The 21968-nt window shown below is 45.8% G+C and overlaps 1 protein-coding gene across 2 annotated transcripts in view; it reads right to left on the bottom strand.

Annotated features, from left to right (window-relative positions):
- Window positions 1–21968, bottom strand: part of larp (La related protein) — a 96147-nt gene that overhangs the window by 39283 nt on the left and 34896 nt on the right. For both annotated transcript variants that reach the window (XR_010570108.2, XM_065453944.2), the window contains exons 6-9: window positions 19880–20023; window positions 6511–6689; window positions 3813–3902; window positions 3420–3760 (exon numbers count right to left, since the gene is read on the bottom strand). Coding sequence is in view for 1 of the 2 variants with exons in the window: in XM_065453944.2 (XP_065310016.1) it covers window positions 3420–3760; window positions 3813–3902; window positions 6511–6689; window positions 19880–20023 (754 nt within the window). In the remaining variant the exon portion in view is untranslated. The remainder of the gene's footprint in view (window positions 1–3419; window positions 3761–3812; window positions 3903–6510; window positions 6690–19879; window positions 20024–21968) is intronic.

Below are 21968 nucleotides of genomic sequence, written 5' to 3'. Positions count from 1 at the left end.
GCCTGGAATGAGAAAACCATGTGCACCATTCTGACATATTGCTGTAACTTGAGAACCAGTGAACACAACTGCATGAACTTTTGTAGTTCTACTAATGATTTTGCTATGAGTCCATCCTGAAAATTTCATTAAGATATCTTAATAAACAGAAATTTTGGTATCCAAGGGTAGCCTCCCTCCTTAAGAAAAAGTGGCAGGAAATTGCTTGCCGAGAAGACTGATAAACATATCGTGCGATGCAACTTGCAACTTGAGAAATAATGATATTGAAATGTTCAAGAATTTAAAAGAAAAAAAAGAAAAGAAAACAGAAAAAAGACAGAGTAAATCGTCGTGACAGCACATCACAAGTCACTGTAGGCGTTAAGGTCCCTATGCTGCGACCTAACGTTCACGGCATGGGGCAAAAATGCACTCGCAGCGAAAATTAAACATTGTGCGCGGACATGCACACAGACGCATGGTCACTCGATGAAAATTTGTGCGGTCGCTGCATTGAGGCTTCATTCTGTTATGCTCCATTTGGTTGTACAGACAGCTCACTATAACAACACATTTCATACAGTTAGCTCTCAGCATTTGCCTACCTTCCACGCAGGGAACCGGTTCAGGGTCTCGATCGCGGCGATCACACGTAGTGGGCGCTCACTATATGTATTCGGTGAATAGATAGCGGCGGTAAGCCATACTGTTTTTGGTCGCTTTTTCCGTCTCTGTCACCTTTTCTTGTGGTTTTCTTTTTTTTAATGCACAACTTGGTTTTTCAAAGCAATGCACCAACTAGCCCAGCAAGAATTTCTTCTAAACCATTCTGTGCTTTCTGTTTGGCCAAGATGATTATTCTGACAGTAAAAGACTGTTGTTATTTTGAGATTACTTACAGAAATGTCCAGGAGGGCTCCTGCGTGGTGTTTTTATTGAGTGTTGACAGTCAAACCTATAAGGAGTGCGCTGCATTATCCCTCATACTACAGTTGAACCCAGCTATATCGAACTTGCAAAAAAATGCCTATCAGTTCGATACAGAGCATAATTCAATGTAAGCCGGCTAAATAATTGGATGTCATAAAAGCACATACACCATTTATAAAATCCCTTTAGTAATGAAACTAGCTTAGTTTCACAAGAAATAGTCCTGCATTTTCTTCTGCTTGGGCAATTTCGCAACCTGCGATGCACACACTTCTCCACATTGTCTAAGGAGTCGGAGCAGCTGAGGCCGCAACCTTCCACATTCACACAGAAGCACCAGACTAGTGCGAGCACACCAATCACTTCACAAGATGTGGGCAAAGGATCGTCATTGCTTTCCTCATTGTGCCCACTTTCACTTGTGCTCGGTACAATGTCAACAATGTAGTCTCCGTTTTCGAGCTCTCCCGTGGTCGCGATACGATCATTTGCACTCACAAACTCGTCCACCGTTGATTCATCAACAGCTTCCAGAAATTCTGACAGCTTGCTCCAAACTCCGACAACGGCTTTGTCGCATTCATCAGAATTTATAGTCATCACCAAGCATGCGGAAGCCAGCACGTACCGACGCGTGCGCACAGCCGTGCGTACGTGTCGGGCGGCACGGGCACCAGGTCACGAGTTTGGCTGCTTTAGCCCTAATCTCCCCCTTATTCTTCGAGATTGTGCTGTGAGTGCTCCTCAGAATCTTTCACGCTGCGGGGACATCCGACTTCTCACAGCGTTCGACTCGATTTATTATTTCGAGCTTCACGACGAAAGGTGAATTCTGCCGCTTCATCATGGCAACACTGCGGGAGAAGGCCCACAAGGCTTACACACAATGAACCAGAAAAGCAGCAAGACAACTTGCACTTTCGCCATGTTGCACGACGAGGGCACAAGAGCCTCGATTGGCTGTCTGAGCAAGCACTGCGGGCGGGCCAGGATCATTTTTTGCAGGCGGGTGGCTCGTCGTTTGATGGCTCGTCCGAGGCAGCGCGGTCACGGTACGGAGAGCACTTGGTTGGAGCCACGCCGCCAGATTTCTCGCCACCGTGAGGGAAAGCCAACTTCTGGGGGCACTTTCCCGCCGCTCGACATTCGATATATCAGAAGTCGCTGCTATTTTTGTTCGATGTAAGCGTAACTCTTGCTATATATACTCATTGTAACAATACCATGTCCAAGAATTGTTCGATATATAGAAGAATTCGATGTAAACGGGTTCGATATAATCAGGTTCGACTGTATGCAAGCGAGGCGCTTCTGACAGATGGCGACTCCGTATGCAAGCGAGGCATTTCTGACAGATGGTGACTCCGTAAGTCTTTGCTGCCAGTAGTTTCAATCAGAAACTATTACCGAACTTTTCAAAAATACCGAAATACCAACCACCAAAATACCGAACCACCAAAATACCGCCACCAAATACCACCAAAATACCGAACTTTTCAAAATAATGATCGTTATTCCGTTTCCGTATCATGTTAACAATGCCTCAGTACCATGAATTAATATTCCGAAATCTGGGGATTCTTAGATTTCCATGTATCCTTTACAGCAGTTGAAACAGTAGCCTAGCAAACGACAAGGCGCAGAAAGCGGATGCCGTGACGCACAGTTTGGAAAACTCTAGATGGTGCCAGAGAAAAAACAAAAGTGCCTGAAAGGGACTTTTTTTTTTCCTATTGCGGATGTGATGATGCATCGGGTTTTTCGAGCACATGCTCCACAAGGACAAGTGTCGCCTAGCAACTGAGGTACGCCTCTTTCCTCTTTCACCCCTCTTTCTGCGCACGCCTCTTTTTTCTCTCACACTTGTTTCTAATGTCGTGTCCACTATGCGTGAGGAGAAATGTAACCTCTGTCTTCGCGGGGGTGCCACACGGTCACACTTTCCCGATGGTGCCGCTTACAAGTGCTTGCACTTTGGAATAGTTGACGTGTCCTCCTCAAGTGAAACAGTTATGGTGTTCATGGCAAGGAATGTGAAAAATAGGAACAATTCACAGTTTCACCCGAAAGGAAAAGCATTGATTGCGATATCAAATTAGTAGACAGGTATACAAAGTAAGGATCTAAGCTTTATCAGCCATATAAACTTGGAAACATTTGCTTACTAAATTTAGCACATCTCACTGCCTTACACTTCAACGCGTGCTGCCTCACACTTCAACATGAACTAAGTGGCAAAAGCGCAGCACACACAAAGCCATCAGCACTCTCACTCTGCTCCCATTGCAGATCATTGTCAAGATAGAGCCCACGTAGCCGTGCCATATGCAGTTGCTGTAGGAGTAGAGCCCCCTCCCCCGCCCGTGTCTTGTGCGCGATGAAAGATGGCTCGCTTCCTCCCCACTTTCCTTCCTTGCGCGTGATAGATTGAGCCGCCATCACCGACTCACCTTCCCACGCTTTAACTCCATAAAGTGTCTACATGGCAGAGTGTTGCACTCTCTCACCAGTCAGTGAATGTGTTGTTGCGCCCGTCGGGGGCTCGCTGTAGCTCCTCATCAAACTGGAACTCGAGCTCCTCACGCTCTGGGGCTGCATGGCCTTGTGACGCCGTGCGAGCCCGGTGTGACCGGTTGCGGCGCCGCACTTCCTTCCAGCCCTCGTCCTCAGGTGGCTCCTCAGTGTCAGCCTCGTTGCCTGCATCCGAAGTGGGCGGGTATGGCTGGCCTGGCACAAAGGCAGGCACGTCCGGGTGCAGCGATGCTTGAGGCAACGGCCAGCGCGTGGGGTCGTTGACTGTGCGCACCTTGACATCATTCAGCTCCAGCAGGGGGCTCTCACGCACCGCCTGCACACAAGTCACGTGAGGTCCACTGCCACCCTTCCCCAAGAGTCCCCACCTCCATGACAAGCGCCACGTCCTGGGTCAGTGCCTGTATCCTGTGGAACGATGCAATCAGGCTCAATGGCAGGTACCCCTGGGCATCCATCTGTACAGTGAGAAAGAATTGTTTCATAAGCAGTGTTATCATGACATCCCTGCTCCCCTTCTGGAACAACACTGCAACAACAACACTCTTTCATAGATTCCACCCTGCGCATGTACAACAAATCCCAACACGACTTCTTCTTGGGCAAGTTGGTGCTTAGATTTCCTAGGTATACATTGTGGCGCAAAATACATTTCTTGAAAAGGGACAAAAGAAAGGAAGACAGTGAAGCACCAAAGCGACAGTTGGCAACAGTTGGTAAAGTGACAGTTGGCGCTTCACTGTCTTCCTTTCTTCTGTCCCGTTTCAAGAAATGTATTTTGCGCCACAAAGTATACCTAGGAAATCCCAACACATATGACAGCAACCGAACACAAGAAGCCGTGCCTTTTCAGAACATCTAGCATCACTCTGGAGGGACTGTAACATTCTGCGACTACCAGGGAAAATGATTATTCTGCTGCAGGCCGTCGGCTTCCACTGAAACAGATTTTTCACTACGTTCTGCGGTGGCTGTTACTGCAGTAGTTCAAAGGTATTCCTGCTTAGTCTAGTTATGTTCAGGAACACACTTATACACTTCGTAATCTGCACCCTCACATATTTTGTTTCAATTAAGGCCGTCAGGAGAGGTGATTTGTATCTTGTTCTTTATCACTTGAGGCATTACTGCAAGATGCTCACTCACATGGCTCTCCCGTAGGTGTGCAATTACTTTGTTTACAGGCAGATGCTCACAATCTAGCAATACTGCAGCACGTCTCTTTCTGTAAGATGCGCTATAACTAATAGAATTTTACCCAGCAGTCTAACAACTGATTACAACAGCAAAACTTGCTTTGCTTTTTTGCCAATATGCACAACCGAGATTGCCAGTGGACATTCACAGGGCATTTGCCACTTTCACCATGCGATCGCGTCTAAGGGCTCTAACCATCCCATTTTTCCATCTCACGGCTCGGCTCTTCATAATTGGTTCGGACATGGCTCGGAGTCTGCCGCACCACCACTTTTGCCGAGGTTGCAGCATCAATGCAACCCATAATTAAAATGAAAAATTTAATGAAACATTTCAATATACAAGCTTAGTTGTGTTAAACCTATTTAAAACGTAAAGATAAGTTCTCTGAATTTTGTTGTACACTTAAACCACAATATAACAAACTCAGGTATGAAGAATTATCAAATATAACAAAGTAAATCTTGAACCTTTCTAGCCAATATCAGCATTTAAGAAATATATGCTTGTAATGAATATAGGACATACATAACAAAAGTATTTTTCTGTAGGGTGTGACTGTTATAGTGAGGCTAGTCTGTACTTGTAAAATGTTGATTCTGCCAGTGTTTCATGTATTCAACAAACTACGCATAAATCTGTGCACTTCACCCATTTTCCCAGACTCTCCCATTGTCTTTGCATCTACAGCTTCCATAATTTCTCTAGGCAGCCGATCCCCACAGAATGCTAGCTTCTTCCTTTACAATGCACTCTCGACATCTGAATGTGCATTGTAGATGAAGAAGCTAGCATTCTGTGCAGATCGGCTGCCTAGACAAATTACGGAAGCTATAGGTCTAAAAATGCTGGGAGAATGTTGTCAGCACAGCCTCCGTTAGAAATGGATGCATTTCCTGTCAGGAAACACACATTAATTTTTGCTCCTTTTTGTGTAGTGTATGTTTGGTTTATTGCTTGTCAGCCAGCATTTACTTGGTGTGTACATTAAACTTTTGGTTGTTAGATAATCTCGGTTTTCTTGTTCGTGCGGCGATCAGTTGTTGCCATAGCGAAAGTGCATGAGTGTGCGGCGAGTGAGTGCTTCTTTGATGGGCGAAGGCCTAAACGCAAAACGCTCTCTTTAGTAAACCCACGCACGATGCACCCTGTTTCAGCGGCTCCAGCGTGGGATAGGACATGTTCTATTTCCGCGCCAGCCACACCAGGCTCTACAGCGTTCAATTTCCGCCAATGCAGTGTAACTGCGCCACACCTGGACCGCATCTGCATTAAGCGGGGATATATGCGCGCATTTACCACCCCAATGTGCTCTTTTCCGAACCAAGGCAGAACGCATCGACACCATACTCTTGAACATAAACAGCCAGATAGAGAAAATTGGCTTGACTTGGAGAGCAGTTTGCATTAAAAGGACATCAAGGGTATGCAAACGGCATTGGCACAGTGCACAAGGCAGCTAGCAAAGTATACCAACTCTGTGACTAGCAGACACGCGAGACTCCTTCACTGATACACAGTGCACAAGCAAGCGAAGTGGACGATCCAGGCGCTGGTTCTCTACAGTCTGTATAATACGTCACTGCCAGTAACTGGTAATGGCGGCCTTTCTTTCCAGTTTTGGTATGAAAAACATTGATTTTTAAGAGCATCTTATGAAGTGCCCACTCGCATTTACAGCGTAAAATTTTCCACAAAGATACTGATGTCTAAATTATCTGAAACTGAGCTTTTTATGTGGTCTATAACATCATTGCAGTTGGCCTTTAATCGAGCTGCAAAGCTTCATTACAAGATATGAACTAGAGAAAGGTTCATTATATCAATGTAAATGCATATAGCAATTCATTATAAAAAGGGTTGGCTCACTTTTCGGCGCAGAAAGAAGTCCCGCTGAAGATTCTCCTCGGAGAAATAGTACTCGACCTGCTTGCGTACATACTCGCGTAACGTTGCCTCGTCCACACGTATGTAGCCCTGGTTGAAGTAGTATGTGCCCAGGAATGATGAGGCAATCGGAGCCGCAGATGAAAAGCCCTCCTCTGGACCTGCAAAACAGCTACACTTAGTATGCCCCTGCACAACCAACTTAACTGCAACACAAAGTGAAAGCCACTAAGAGTCAATGTGTACTTTTGTCGGAGGAGACATGCCATCCAAGGCATTGCTGCCCATCCTTCCTGTGAGGCTTTCCATTCGATGCTACGCTCTGCTTTGCATGCCCACGCGGCTCCAATGCAAGCACTTCAAGGACATGACTCTTCACCATCTGGTATATTGTGATGGTGATTTGCACCGACACTCAAGGTGTGTTCACGCTGTTAGAGTATCAACGGCTCACAGAGGGTTCACGAATCACTAGAAATGCATTGTGCGTTTGGCTGCCAGAATGAAGTGGACACACAGTCGCTCCGTCGGCTCTGCAGGGGAGACAGTGCAGCTTTCGGGCTTCCGCTACTGTGGACACGCACATTCCTGCTGGGAAGCTGTGCACACACTAACATTGGGCACTGAGAAAGCTATTCCATCAGTCTCATCTCATGTACCAACGAGGTGCAACACCTGTAATGCTGTCACGTCACAATTGACAGAGCTATCACACGGCAAAAATATATGTGAAGAAGATGAAGACGACAATGCCGGTCGGCAAAACGAAGCGGGAGTAGACATGTTATGCGCGAAGCACATGAAGTGTGCGAAGCACAACAGGAGTGGTGAAAAAGGAGGCATAGGCACATGAGCTGGCATTTGCTGACGTAGACGAGGAGCAGGGCAGATGCATCACCAGCTGTGCTCTGGCCACTGGAAGCGGCAGCTTCGATGACCACAGACAGGTGAGGGGGCATCCGAGAGTTGACTAGCAAGAGCTCCATCTCCAGCCCCACACAGCCATACCCAGCCACGTCAGCGACCCGGCACACTGCCGACAGCGACCACGTCCTAAGCCACGTGAGTCCCAGGTGTACTGCTGCCAGTGCGGAAACCACCCTATCAAGCGAAAGCAACTGAGGCAGACATCTGCGTCATGTCGGACCGGCTACTGCCACATCGTGACGGTCAGATTGTTTTGTTTGTCATTTGTTTCATTAGGAATTGAGAAGTAATAGTATAAGTGTTGCTGGACTGTGTATGAATACCTAGGCTAACCTTCACACCACTTGGCTCTCACGAAGGCACAGGAAATGGCCCAGATCATTCAAATGCATCATCATCATCAGCCTATTTTATGTCCACTGCAGGACGAAGGCCTCTTTCAGCGATCTCCAATTACCCCTGTCCTGTGCCAGCTTATTCCAACTAGCACCCGCAAATTTCCTGATTTCGTCACACCACCTAGTCTTCTGTCGTCCTCTACTGCGCTTCCGTTCACCTGGTACCCATTCTGTCACCCTAATGGCCCAACGGTTATCTCATCTGCACATTACATGACCTGCCCAGCGCCGTTCTTTTCTCTTAATGTCTATTAGAATATCATCTATACCGGTTTGCTCTCTGATCCAAACCGCTCTCTTTCTGTCTCTTAAAGTTATGCCTAGCATTTTTGTTTCCATCGCTCTTTACGCAGTCCTTAATTTGTTCTCAGTTTCTTTGTCAGTCTCCAAGTCTCTGCCCCACATGTCAGCAACAATAAAATGCACTGATTGTATACTTTCCTTTTCAATGATAACGGTAAGCTTCCAGTCAGGAACTCACTATGTCTGCCGTATGTAGTCCAACCCATTTTCATTCTGCTGTGAATTTCCTTATCATGATCAGAGTTCCCTGTGATTAGTTGACCTAGGTAAACATACTCCTTCACAGACACTAGAGGCTGACTGGCAATCCTGAATTCTTGTCCCCTTGCCCAGTTATTCATCATTATCTTTGTCTTCTACATATTAATCTTCAGCCCCATTCTTACACTCTCTCTGTTAAGGTCTTCAATCATTTGTTGTAACTTGTCTGCAGTGTTGCTGAATAGAACACTGTCATCGAACAATGCGCGTGGTCTCCTGTGTCCTCTAGAGTGCCTAAATTCATGACAGACAGGAGGCCATGCACACAACAGAAAACATCACACAAGTTAGACACAAAAAAAAAGAACAATGAAGAAATGCTACAAACAGTAACTGTGTAAACATATGCTAAATCTATAACCTCGCTACAGTAGAACCCCGCTGTTACGTTCCTCACTGCTGCGTTTTCCCGGCTGCTACGTCATTTTCATCCGGTCCCGGCATAGCTTCCATAGGATCCAATGTATAAGGAACCCCGCTGTAGTAGCTGTGAAAACGTTCCCGTGTGATACGTCACAACTTAGCACCCCGAACCCTGACTAAAGTAGGCAACGCGCGCCAACCGCCATTTTGGCTTTTGACGAGTTTTGGCTGGGCTTGGCTATAGAACTGGCTGCAAGAAGCCGCACGCCAGTTCGAGAGGCCGCCACTAAGTGGCCATTCGTGAAAAATGCTCTCACTATCATCACTGTGATTACGGTCACCGCATGGTTTTTGGACGGGTCGACTCATGGAGGAAGGAAACTCGGGAGAGGCCCTGATGTCACTCTTTGTGAAGCCGGAAGTTGGCGTTGCTCCGCCTCTCGGGCCAGCTCTCCTCTCTTGTTTACATTTCTCGCAAAGCCGCGCCGCGCGCAACCGGGCTGCTCGGACGCGTGCGCTCCGCAGCAATACTAAACAATCGCTAGCACGTTAGCATGATTACGCCAAAGAGGGCAAAATTTCCCGCGGGTATTCCTTTGTCCGTTGCCATTGCCGTGGCGCGGTGACGACAAGGAGCACGAGCCGCATGATGCCGGGGAGTTGCCAAATCCTAGCTTTGGAGAAGCCGTCGCGGCTCTGGAGTTCCTCCGCAGGTACGTCGCACCTCACAGCGACGCTGACAGCAATGCGGCCTTCCAGGCTATTGAGAAACGTGGGGCAATTTATAGCGAGCGTAAGAAACGGCAAGCCACCATTCCAGACTTTTTTAAGTCCTAAGCGCACTCTGTGGAAATAAATTGTCTATAGTGGAAGCTGCACTTTTTTCATTCATTTTCGGAGCTTTCCTCACTGTTGCGTTTTCCCGGCTGTTACGTTTTTTTCCCCGGTCCGGTGAAAAACGTATGAACGGGGTTCCACTGTATTCATACACAACCCGCCAACACTTAAACCATAATCTCTCAGTTCCTAATAAGGCAAATGACAAACAAAACAGCCTGACTGTCACGATGTGGCAGTACATGTAGTCGGTCTGACATGGCACTAGACGTGGCTGTTGTAGCTTGGACATGACGCAGATGTCTGCGTCTGTCGCTGACGCTTGACTGGGCTGATTTCCACACTGGCGGCAGTGCACATGGGACTCTCGTGGCGCAGGACGTGGTCGTGGTCGGTAGTGTGCTGGCTTGCCGACGTGGCCGGATGATTGCCTCCGTAGCACTGGGCAGTGCGGGAACAACAGCATGGGCCTGAACCAGGGCCGTGAAGCACTGCCACAGTAATGTAGACGGAGCTCAGGGGCTGGAGCTGTCGCCAGCCAACTCTCGGACGTCCCCTCTCCAGTCCATGGTTCTCGAAGCTGCCGCTTCCCGTCTCGTGAGCACAGCTCATGATGAGTCTGCCCTGCCCCTCGGCCACATCGGTAATGCCAGCTCATGCACCTTTGCCTCCTTTTTCTTCACTCTTCACATGATTCGCACGCTTCACGTGTCTACTCCCGCTTCGTTTCGCCGCTGACTGGCATCTTCGTCTTCTTCACATATATTTTCGCTGCACGATAGCCCTGTCACTCATGACATGCTGCCAGTGCTGTGCCACAACTCAACTTGAATAGGCCACCACTACCCACATCAAACATATATCATTGCACTCAAATCAGTACAGAATCATGCAAGTAGATTCATTCTTTCTTCATATTCATAGGACACCAGCGTTTCATTGTTAAAAGCAGAATCCAGCTTGACAACTCTTGTTTTTCGTCACCTCACTGCCATACTCTCTTTACCACAAGTTCTTTTACAGCTCACCAAATAACCCTCGTTACAACATACCTTGCTGGTGAAGCAGCGCACAGACACAGACGCAGTGAAGACAAACAGGAAAAGACGACACTCGCTGCACTCGCAACTATTTTATTTCAGAACACATACTTCATGTTTATATACCTGCGCACCCTCAGGCGTGAAAGAAAATCAAGGCAAGATTAAAGGCTTCTTTTTCTTTTTTTTTTTAATCATTTGCCCGTGCATACTCGGGCGTCAAAGGCATGGCACTTATCTATCATAGTGTGCAATCTTATCGTAATTTGTTGCGACCCTAACAACCATTTTTATTACACATTTTCTTTTCTCTTCTTTTTAGTGTACTTCCAAAAAGGCAACCTCACCATGGCTTAGATGTACAGATGGCTGACTGATACAACCCTCTCCCCTCTTGTGAATATGAAAGGCTTCGATTATTTCCCTGGTTAGCTGATCCTTATGGTGTGATAAAACTGTGGTATCATTGTAAAGTGGCCAGCACCCATGTGAGCAGTGCCCCTTAATATGGGAATGAATGTTTCCCCCCAGTGACCTTTTGTGCTCCAAAAGTCTCGTGTTTACACACCGACCCGTTTGGCCGATGTATACTTTCCCACACGATATGGGCAAACAGTAGACTACAGATGACCTGCACTCGACAAGTTTTTCTTTATGCTTGACTGTGCACTTACGACCATTTACTTTTACTTTTGTTGAAACTCTGCGATCCACTCCGGCACATATTTTTCCGAATTTGTTAGGCGCTGAAAAAACTACTCGTAGACCATATCTGCCACCTACGTTTTTTAAGTTATGCGCAATTTTGTGTGCATATGGTAGTGACACAATTTTTTTGCTGTCAGTCTCTTGTCTGTTGCGCTCTTTCTGATAGCCATTGCGCACATAACAAATCAACTTATACGCTGATGTACAGAGTACATGTTTTTCATATCCTGCATTCTTTAGTCTGATAACCTGTTGGCTGAAAGTTTCTTTTATTTTTTCCGGGCAAGACTTAGCTAAGGCCGCCCTCAGGCACAAGAAAGCTATGCCACTTTTTACAATCTTAGAGTGTCCCGAATTATAACTAAGCAAGGGTTTTTCTGATCGTGGATTGTATGACCAGCAAACGTGGTCCGGTGTGGAAGTTAACGCCAAATCTAAAAACTGTAGCTTGCCATTCTTCGGCAACTCAACAGTGAAAGCCAGTCCTTGGCTGTTGTCCTTGAACACTTTTAAGACTTCATTCACTCTTACGTCCAAAACAACATGTTCGACTATAACCGAAAAATCGTCCACAAAGCGGAACACTTTTACCGCTAGGTTCTTAAGGTTTGCAACTATCGCTTTGTCTATGCTACCTAAAAAAATTGTGCTAAGTACCGGAGCTACTTTTGAGCCTATACATATACCGGATTTTTGTCTGTACATAACATTATTCCACATTACAAAGGTGGACTCAACGTAAAATGTTTATAGTTCAAGAAATGTATTAACTGATACGTCACATTTGCTGACAAACTCCATCTTGTCGTTGTCTTCCGTTATACAGTGCCTAACACTCGATAATAAGGGACCATGCGGAATATTGTAATACAAATCCTGTACATCTGTACATCGATGCTGAAGTCCCGTATGGCTTGAACATTTGGCGATCAGCTAGCATAACTCTGCGGCTAGCACAACTTTTTGCTTAAAAGCAGCAGCTTAGTGACATAGCCTGTATGATGCCATTACGATAATGCCATGCTGCACGTCGGTACGACACAGGTCAAAATCATGACATCACCCGTGTACTTCAGTTGGTTACTGGCACGGCTAGTTGCGGCTGCGATACTGACTTCTTTAGTTGGCGCTAGCTGGAAACTGACCCTGTCAACCTTTAACAGCTGAACTCTGTTGAGTGAGACTAGCTTAGCAGGACTCTTTGAGGAACTATCAGACATTGTTTGGGATATCATCTTAGTCTTAGTGAGATTAGCAGAACTGGTGAGGCTTACACATAGCTGAATAACGGCCATGTCCTCTACTATAGAAGTCTCCTAGATAAGAAGCAACATGGGGTAATATTCCAGATCCATAAGGGCATAGCGGGCAACATTGAAGAATTCTACAGCATTAATCATTAATGAGAGGGTAGCAGCCTTCGTAATCATACTTAATAAGAGGTATAGATAATAAGATAATAATAATAAGATAGTAAGAGCTACTACAAGCCTACGCTCCAAGATCCAGTCACAATGATGATGAAGTAGATCAGGAAAATGTTGAATTAGTGATAAGAAAAGTGCAAATTCAGTATACCATAGTAATGGGTGACTTCAATGCAAAAGTGGGGAAAAAGCAGGTTGGTGAACAAGCAATTGGCAACTACAGCGTCGATTCTAGAAACGCTAGAGGAGAGATGCTGGTAGAATTCGCAGAAAGGAATAAGCTTCGAATAATGATCACCTTTTTCAAGAAGCGTAGCAGCAGAAAGTGGACCTGAAAATCCCTAAAAGTGAAACAAGAAATGAAATTGATTTCATACTTGAGGCCGATCCCAGCATAATGCAGGATGTAGAAGTGATAGGTAGGGTAAAGTGCAGTGATCATAGGTTAGTGAGGGCTAGGATTCACCTCAATTTGAAGAGAGAAAGAGTAAAATTGGTCAAGAGGAAACAGGTCAACGTAGAGGTAGTAAGGGTAAAAGCAGACAAATTCAGGCTGGTGCTTACAAACAAATATGCAGCCTTAGAACAGAGAGATGACGATGACATAAAGGTGATGAATGAAACCGTAACTAAGTTGGCTTCAGAGGCAGCAATTAAAGTGGGCAGCAAGGCACCAAAGCAACCAGTAGGCAAGCTCTCCCAAGCAACAAAGGACCTAATAAAGAAACGACAAAGAATGAGTGTCCAACTCAAGAAATAAGATAAAATTTGCGAAACTGTCAAAATTGATCAACACGACAAAAATAAGTGATACTCGAAACCATAACGTGAGAAAGACTGAAACCGCAAAAAAATGGACGCAGTCTAAATCAGTGAAAAGGAAACTTGGCAGAGAACAAACTAAGATGTATGCACTGAAAGATAAGCAGGGTAATATCATCAGCGATCTCGAAGGTATAGTAAATGCAGTGGAAAAATTCTATACTGACCTGTACAATACCCAGAGGAGTCAACATACCTCCATTAGAAACAGTAATGAACAGGATACAGAAACTCCTCCTACAACTAGCGATGAGGTCAGAAGGGCCTTGCAAGACATGAAACGGGGAAGAGCGGCAGGAGAAGATAGAATAACAGTCGATTTAATCAAAGATGTAGGAGACATACTGCTTGGAAAACTGGCAGCTCTTTATTCAAAGTGTCTATCGACTGCAAAGGTCCCAGAAAACTGGAAGATTGCAAACATTATACTAATCCACGAAAACAAAGACAAAGAATTAAAAAACTATAGGCCCATCAGCTTACACCCAGTATTAAATAAAATCAAAATAATCTCCAATAGAATAAGGGCAACACTGTACTTAAGTCAACCAAGGGAACAAGCTGGCTTCAGGAAGGGCTACTCTACAATGGATCCCGGCCATGCCATTAATCAGGTAATAAGCCTCTCTATACAGCTTTCATAGATTACAAAAGAGCATTTGATGCAGTAGACATACCAGCAGTCATACAGGCATTACGTAATTGAGGAGTACAGACCGCTTACGTAGACACCTTGGAAAATATCTACAGAGATTTCACAGCTACCTTAATTCTACACAAGTAGGAAGATACTTATAAAGAAAGGGGTCAGACAGGGAGACACAATCTCTCCAATTGCGTGCTTGGAAGAAGTATTCAAGCCACAGTCGAACACGGATATATCGAACTCGAAGGGGATCACGAATTAATTCAATATAAAAAATACAGGCCCAGAGGCGACCTGTGGCGGACGATGACCTGCCGATCGGCACATTAAAAAATGACAACTATTTCCGCACACACGACGCAACGTAATGCTTTATTTGCCTGAAAAAAAATCGCTTATGTTGATCTGCTTCTTCGCCTTGCAAATGAGATTAAAGACGCCAACCTCGATCTTATCGAGGCTGTTCAGGTGCGAAAGCCTGGTTCCTTCCATGTCACCGCAACAACGGCGAATCAAGCTGAACGCGGCCGCCACTTCAGCGGCAGAGTACGAGCATGTAGCCGCCCCCTCGTCCGGACGATCTTCGTCGCCAGTAGGCCTGGGTCCCTGCGACTGCAGCTACAATGTTCTCGTCGGCGAGGCTCGCAACAGCCTGAACATTGGTGTCACCGTTCACAAAATCGTCAGCAGACACTTCGGCTGGAACGGCAGCCTCCGGGAAAAGGGACGACAACGCGCAAAACGCGTCGTCCATGCACTCGTTGCCGTCGCCGTCTTCACAGGTTTCGGGAAGTCTGGCCGTCACAAGGCCTGCCTTCCGGAAGCAGTTGGCCACAGTATCCTGCTTCACGTCTCTCCAGGCGCCCGTCATCATTTGAATGGCCTCCAGCAGGTCAACCTTAAGCTCGGTGCCCATGCGGAGATTCACCAAAAGCCTATCAATGAGTCGCCTCCTGTAGCCGACTTTGAACGACTTAATGATGCCCTGGTCGAGCGGCTGCAACTTCGCTGTCGTGTTCGCCGACAGAAACTTGAGCGCAATGTTTTCGAGCTCGCAGGTGGTGTGATGGGCCGAGCAATTATCGACGAGAAGGCAAGCGTGACGCCCCGACTTGCCCAGTTCGGCGTCCCACGCTTGCAGCCATTCTGTAAACAGCTGACGCGTCATCTACGCCTTCTTATTGAAGGCGTAGCGAACGGGGAGCTGCTTACAGTTTTTGAAGCAGCGCAATGCCCTTGCTTTGCCGATCACAAAGGGCTGGAGCTTTTGAGAGCCATCCATGTTTGCAGCGAGCAGAACGCTCACGAGGACTTTCCTCATCTTGCCCCCGTGACACGTGCTGCCCCGGACGTCGAGCGTCTTGCTGGGCAGCATCTGCCAAAACAACCCGGTCTCATCGGCGTTGAAGATTTCCGCGGGTGAAAACTTCGCGCAAATTTCCGGCCATTCCTTCGAAATCCACTGCTGGATATCCTGGCTGATGACAGCTCCGCTTTCCCCAGAAATGGTTTTGCCAACTATCTAGTGGTGGTTCTTAAACCTCTGCAGCCACCCTGTGTTGTCGGAGAGGTTGTCATCACCGAGTGCAGCGGCAAACCATTTAGCTTTAGCCATTAGCATTGGGCCATGCACCGGAATGTTCTTAGCCCGCACCTCTAAACCCCACGCATAGAGGGCCTTTTCAACTTTCTCGTGGGCAGGAGTGCGCACACGACAAGCTCCCGACGTTCGTTGCTCCGCCGATTTCGACTTTATGTCCGCCTTGTTTTTTAAAAAGGTGCTTAGAGTGCTCCGAGGAATCCCGAAGTCATCTGCCACCGTCACACTTTTCTCGCCCACCTCAACACGCTGAATGGAGTTCAGTTTTGTCGCAATGTCCAGGTTCTTCTGCTTCTTGACGATGCTTGTGCTTCCTGCGGCCATTGCTTCCGCGTCAGCCCACCACAATCCAGTCACACGTGTCGTGAGACGCACGCAAAACAATAATGAACACGAAACACAAGAATGCGCACAAAACACAAGAATCCACGTGCGCAGCCTCCGCCAACAAAGCGCTCGCGATGGCCACCTCCGAGGGCGACAGCGACGTACGAAAGGCACGAGCTGTGGTTGGCTGAGCAAAACTCGTGAAAAAGCAACAGGAAAAAAAAAGGCAAAAGGAGGAGGCCGTCGGCGCTTTCGTTCCTGGCTACCTTTTCCGAGCCGAGGGAAGGATGCGAGGGAAGGATGAGACATTGGGAGAGAGAAAAAAAAGCAGTTCCGCAAGTCGGAGAGCGTGCGCAGCGGGAGTACAGTCCGAGCCTCCCTCTCGCTCTCACATTTTCCGAGCCTTTCGGTGGAGGTGCGGAGCTCGCGGGTGCAGCGAGTTCCGAGATCGCGCGGTGTTCTATATATTCAATGGCGGGTAAAAATATCGTTCGATATAAACGTACGAATTTCTATACTTTAACACAGAATTTTCAAGGGGATAATTTACGAGTTCGATACAGACAATAATTCGATATATGTGGGTTCGATATATCCGTGTTCGGCTGTATTAAACTGGGAAGGTTTAGAAGTAAGGATCGACAACAAATATCTCAGCAACCTGCAATTTGCCAATGAAATTGTCCTGTTCAGCAACACTGGGGTCAAATTGCAACAAATGATTGAGGGCCTTAAGAGAGGAAGTGTAAGAGCAGTGTTAAAGATTAATTTGCAGAAGGCAAAGATAATGTTCAATAGCCTGGCAAGAGAACAAGACTTCAAGATTGCTAGTCAGCTTCTGGAGTCTTTGAAGGAGTATGTTTATCTAAGTCAATTAGTACTCACAGGGAACCCTCACCGTAAGGAAATTTACAAAAGAATAAAAAGGGGTTGGATTGCATACGGCAGACATTTTCAGCTCCTGACTGGAAACTTACCATTATCATTGATAAGGAAGGTGTAAACTCAGTGCATTTTACCGGTGCTGACATATGGGGCAGAGACTTGGAGATTGACAAAGAAGCTTAAGACCAAGTTAAGGACCGCGGAAAGAGTGATGGAAGGAAAAATGCTAGGCATAAAGTTAAGAGATAGAAAGAGAGCGGTTTGGATTAGAGAGCAAACGGGTATAGCCTATATTCTAACTGACATTAGGAGAAAAAAATGGAGCTAGGCAGGGCATGCGCCGGTTAGATAACCGTTGGACCATTAGGGTTACAGAATGGTTACAAAGAGAAGGGAAATGCAGTCAAGGTTGGCAGAAGACTAGGTGGAGCGATGAAATTAGGGAATTCGTGGGCCCTAGTTGGAATCGGTTGGCGCAGGACAGGGATAATAGGAGATGGCAGGGAGAGGTCTTCGTCCTGCAGTGGACACAAAAAAGGCTGATGATGATGGTGATGCACCATATTTATCATTTTCAATTACAAACTGGCAAGTTTTGTTAAAATCCTCGAATCTAAGCCGATCCTAGAGTTTGGTATACGATTATTGGAAAAAAATCTATCGGCCTAGATTCGAATAAGTACAGTATTATTACCAAACCGGTGTAACCGACTGTAATTGCAATCAGCAGGAAATGCACCATCCATGTGATGCCCTTGCTTGGTTTCTGGCTGCAGTTTCGCATGTTATATAAAAAAAGGGAGCGCCAGCTCTCAGGCATGTTTTACTTAACAGAAAGGTGGTGATGACATTACCAGGCTTGTGGTGAGCAATTCGAATTACGCTGTGTGGCCCTTTCAGTTACGATTTCATCTGAGGAAAGTCTTGTCATGGCATGAAATAAACACATATCGGTATCGTGAACAGCATTTCAACAGTCTTCATTGACTTAATATTTGACTAAGATGTTCCTTTAATTGCTTCTTTTAGGAGCAATTTCACATTTAAAAAGAAATTTCGTGGGAATAACTCTTCTCACAGGGAGTTCATGACAATCCCAAACTTTGGGCTTGCAGAAACAAATCCCAACTTCTCCCCGATTTTTCCTTTTAAACATAACATTTGTTTTTGAGCCCCCGAATTTCAAAAAACATATACTCAATAACAAAGCACTTTATTTATGATCAATGAATTGCATGTGCTCATAGCAAATCTAACTATGGTGTTAACCAGAGAAAACATGTGCACGCAAGATCTCCTCAAGGGTCCTTTATAGCTGCCGCGTATTGTGCCTGTATGCCTGAGAAACATATGACTGTTACAAATTATGACATCTGCAGACTTGACAAACGTAACCAGCAACTTGCTTCCAATATTACAGCAATGATAGTAGCATTAGTTGCAGGGTGTCTACCAAGTTGACATTTTCAAATTCCCTGAGTTTTTCAGGTTTTCCCTGTGTGCCTTTGCAAAATTCCCTGAGTGATGCAGAACCATATTTTATGTCAAGACGGGCTGAAGCCATATCGCCCAATGCTGTCACTCTCTAGTAAGCATATGAAAAAAAAAAATTATTAAAAGAACGACTTCATTCAGTATGAATACTAAAGAGTAGTATTTATGTTATTCAAAAAGAGAATATAAAGGAGGGGTTAGTACAATGCACTGCAAATAAAATGTCTTTGAAAAAAATTGCAAATAAGTTGGAAATCCTCAAATACAAATAAAAAGGAGATGCCTACAGAAGCAAACATTTTCAAACATGAGCTATTTCTATCAAGTGATAGCAAGCTCAGTGGTATGAGGCCCAAACTTTGTCACAATTAAGATTCTCTCTCAACAGCTCATAAGTCAACCTCAACTGTCCTGACATACTCTCAGACCGCGCACGAAGCCTCAGTGTTGTGTTTCAGTACTTTAAAGAGTTTATTTTGGTTTGGATGAGGGACACCTGCACCTCAACATCAGTCAACTCCTTGTTTTTTTAGCTCAAGCTCCTTAAAAACGGCGGCAGCACGTTTCCTTTTTCGTAAAGAGGCAAATTTCTGTAAAGAGGAGAAGCTGACTTTCAGGAACCGGCATTATGCAATGCACCATGCTTTCCAAGCTTCTAAGCCAATCGCGAGGACCACAAAGGTGCAGTCGGTGCCATTGCTGACAGCAGTGAATCTTTTCAATGAAAAACACGGCACCCAATGACAAGAAGCTTAATAGCGAATGTCGAAGCAGCTAGGCCTAGCATGGCTGCAGTGGTGGCTATGGCTGCCAGCGGATCTGCGTGCGAGAGCACCGTTTCGAGGCGGCGAGGTAATCAAAACGGCAGCGGTGGTGGTTTTGATTAATGTTGTTTCGGACCTGCGGTCACAGCAAAAAGTCCGGAAAATCGAACGGCGAAAGGTTCTTGCATCCTAAATTTCAGAAATTCGAATTCATTGACTCTATGGCGTACGTGGTGGTGCCGCGAAGCCATCCAAATTATCGGGAACCCGGAAAGTCGTTTGTCGACTGTACAATGGAAACTCCTCCAGCCGACGACAGGGCATTGAAGACGATTCATTACGATTCCTGCCTGTTACTCGAGCAAGCATTACCACAACTTTCAACCTTTCCAACAAAATTACCTCTAGTTTTCCCTGATAGAACCACCAATTCACGTAGTTTTCCCTGAGTTTTTCCATACTACTCAAGATCCCTGAGAATTCCCGGTTTGTAGACACCCTGCTTTGGCAAGCAGCCTCTGCACACTGTTCGAAGGAAACAGCACTCACCCCGACTGCCTAGTGAGCTGGGCTGGGGACGTGGGGTGCTCCAGGGCCGGCCCGACCGTCCCCCTCGCTGCCGCCCACGGAAGCTACGACCTCGGCGTTCACCTCCTTCAACCGGCCGGCTGCCAAGCCGGGCCTCATGTCCAGCTGCACAAACACGAGGCACAGTTCAGCACTTTCAATGGCAAATTCATACCTTTGACATGTAATCAAGCAGCAGTTGCTGCTTCATTCAGCATCAATTTGATTCAGCTCAGCATGTTGCCCTGCTCCAGATTGACACCAGTATAAAAATGTTAGCACAGAGATCGCATATGTTCAGCCCTTGGAATTTCGGCTAGCTGCCTGTCACTCTGCATCATCGTCAGGTTACACCGTGAAACTATCGCTTGATGTCAACAAAGTTACCAAATTTTTCCTGCCCAATTCATTTTTGCTGTAACACATGAGACAGGTTTAGTCTACTGCAAACATCAATTTAAAAAGAAATTCACATTAAATGTACACAAAACATTTTTGCTACTCATAAACTAGATAACTATGCAACTTTACAAAAAAGAACTGTAATGAAAACTAACGGACTAAATTTTTTGCTGTTATTGTTAGACACAACAAATAGAAAAGGAATGTATAGGAAAGATTAACTTTTCTTTTTAATTGAAATGTAATACAATTTGTCGGTAGGAGCTGAACTGACAATCTCTGCGTGATGCATGCCTTGCAACACCCATTAAGCTACAGCAGCAGCTGTTGCTCCATCCACCTTTATATATACAGCTGCAGCTGCGGCCTCATGGTTCAGTGTCCGCCTCAGTTTCAGGAGGACAGGATTTAAAAACCACACTGCCATTGGTCACCCACTATAGCAGATTACAACTTTACAAAAAAGGGGCGTTTATTCCTCCAAGGCGGACGCACAAAAGTCTGCACCAATGGGCACCCAGTTTAGACTGACGTCACGTGCTGGACGGCTGGTGCCCCCCCCCCCCCCGGATGGTGAAGATAGCCACCCGCACTTTGACCTGGGCCAAGTCCCGTCAGCCGTGTGTGTCTGTCTCTTGTCAGAGTGAATTCCTAATTATTGTGAGCTTACGATACATAATTTGTGCTGTGTGTGTTTATTCTGAGCCGTGATCTGGTGATGAAAGATTGCAGCGAGCATCGCTGACACTACACTACGTGAACTGGCGAAACTGCAGACTTGCAAAAAAAAATGAAGGAAAGAAAGAAAAAAAAAAGAACCAATCACATTCTTGAAAAGTGTGTGTCTGTCTACTTCTTTCCTGGTGTTTCCGTCTTAAAGGCTGGGTTCCATTTTTTCTGAAAGTTTGTACCAACAGGCCCAGCAAACGACTCTTCTTGAAAATAAGTTTGTGAAAACATAAAACCAAGAAAACATATCTCTTATGCCACTTAAAACCAAGAGTATCTATTTAAAACTGAATGGAGCATTCTTGCACCTTTCCTGCCTTGATCCATCTTCTTGCCCCAGTATTTTCTAAATACTTCTTAAATAGCAACCGATTCATTTTAAATTCGGAAAACGAGTAGTAAATGTGCCATATACATGTAAACCAGCGCAAAAGCCATGCAGAGCTGGTCTTTCTTCTTTTGTCCCTTGCAATGAAGCTAAAAAGCAGACGATGCGCAGCATTGTAGAAGGCACAGCATTACGTTTCTCTTTCGATTCAGCAGGTGCTGTAGCATTCCTATCCCGAGAGCTTTACTAAACCAGTCATCAAAATGCAAAAGTATTTATACTGAGAATTACGCGTTTTAAAGGCACAGTCTTTTGAGCGAACTATTTTAGTCACGGAGGCAATCGGCTGTCACATTTCAGTCATCTGGGCGGGACCTCCCTTTTTTTCTATAGTTGTACCCGACTATAGTTAACCAAATGAGCCCAGGAATCACCTGACCCAACACTCAATTTTGCCCTGGGGAAGGAGTCCTCACCAAGCAACCATACTTACACCCTGACAGCGTGTCTATCAAGTCCTTATTTCAAAATTTTCAGACATTTTTCAGGAATTCCCTAACTTTCGCAGTAAAAGTTTCGTGACAAAAAAATCTGGCAGAACCCACCTCGGGA

Source organism: Dermacentor albipictus, chromosome 3 (assembly GCF_038994185.2).
Source record: "Dermacentor albipictus isolate Rhodes 1998 colony chromosome 3, USDA_Dalb.pri_finalv2, whole genome shotgun sequence".
Lineage (NCBI taxonomy): Eukaryota > Metazoa > Arthropoda > Arachnida > Ixodida > Ixodidae > Dermacentor > Dermacentor albipictus.
This window is presented reverse-complemented; position numbering and strand designations above follow the sequence as displayed.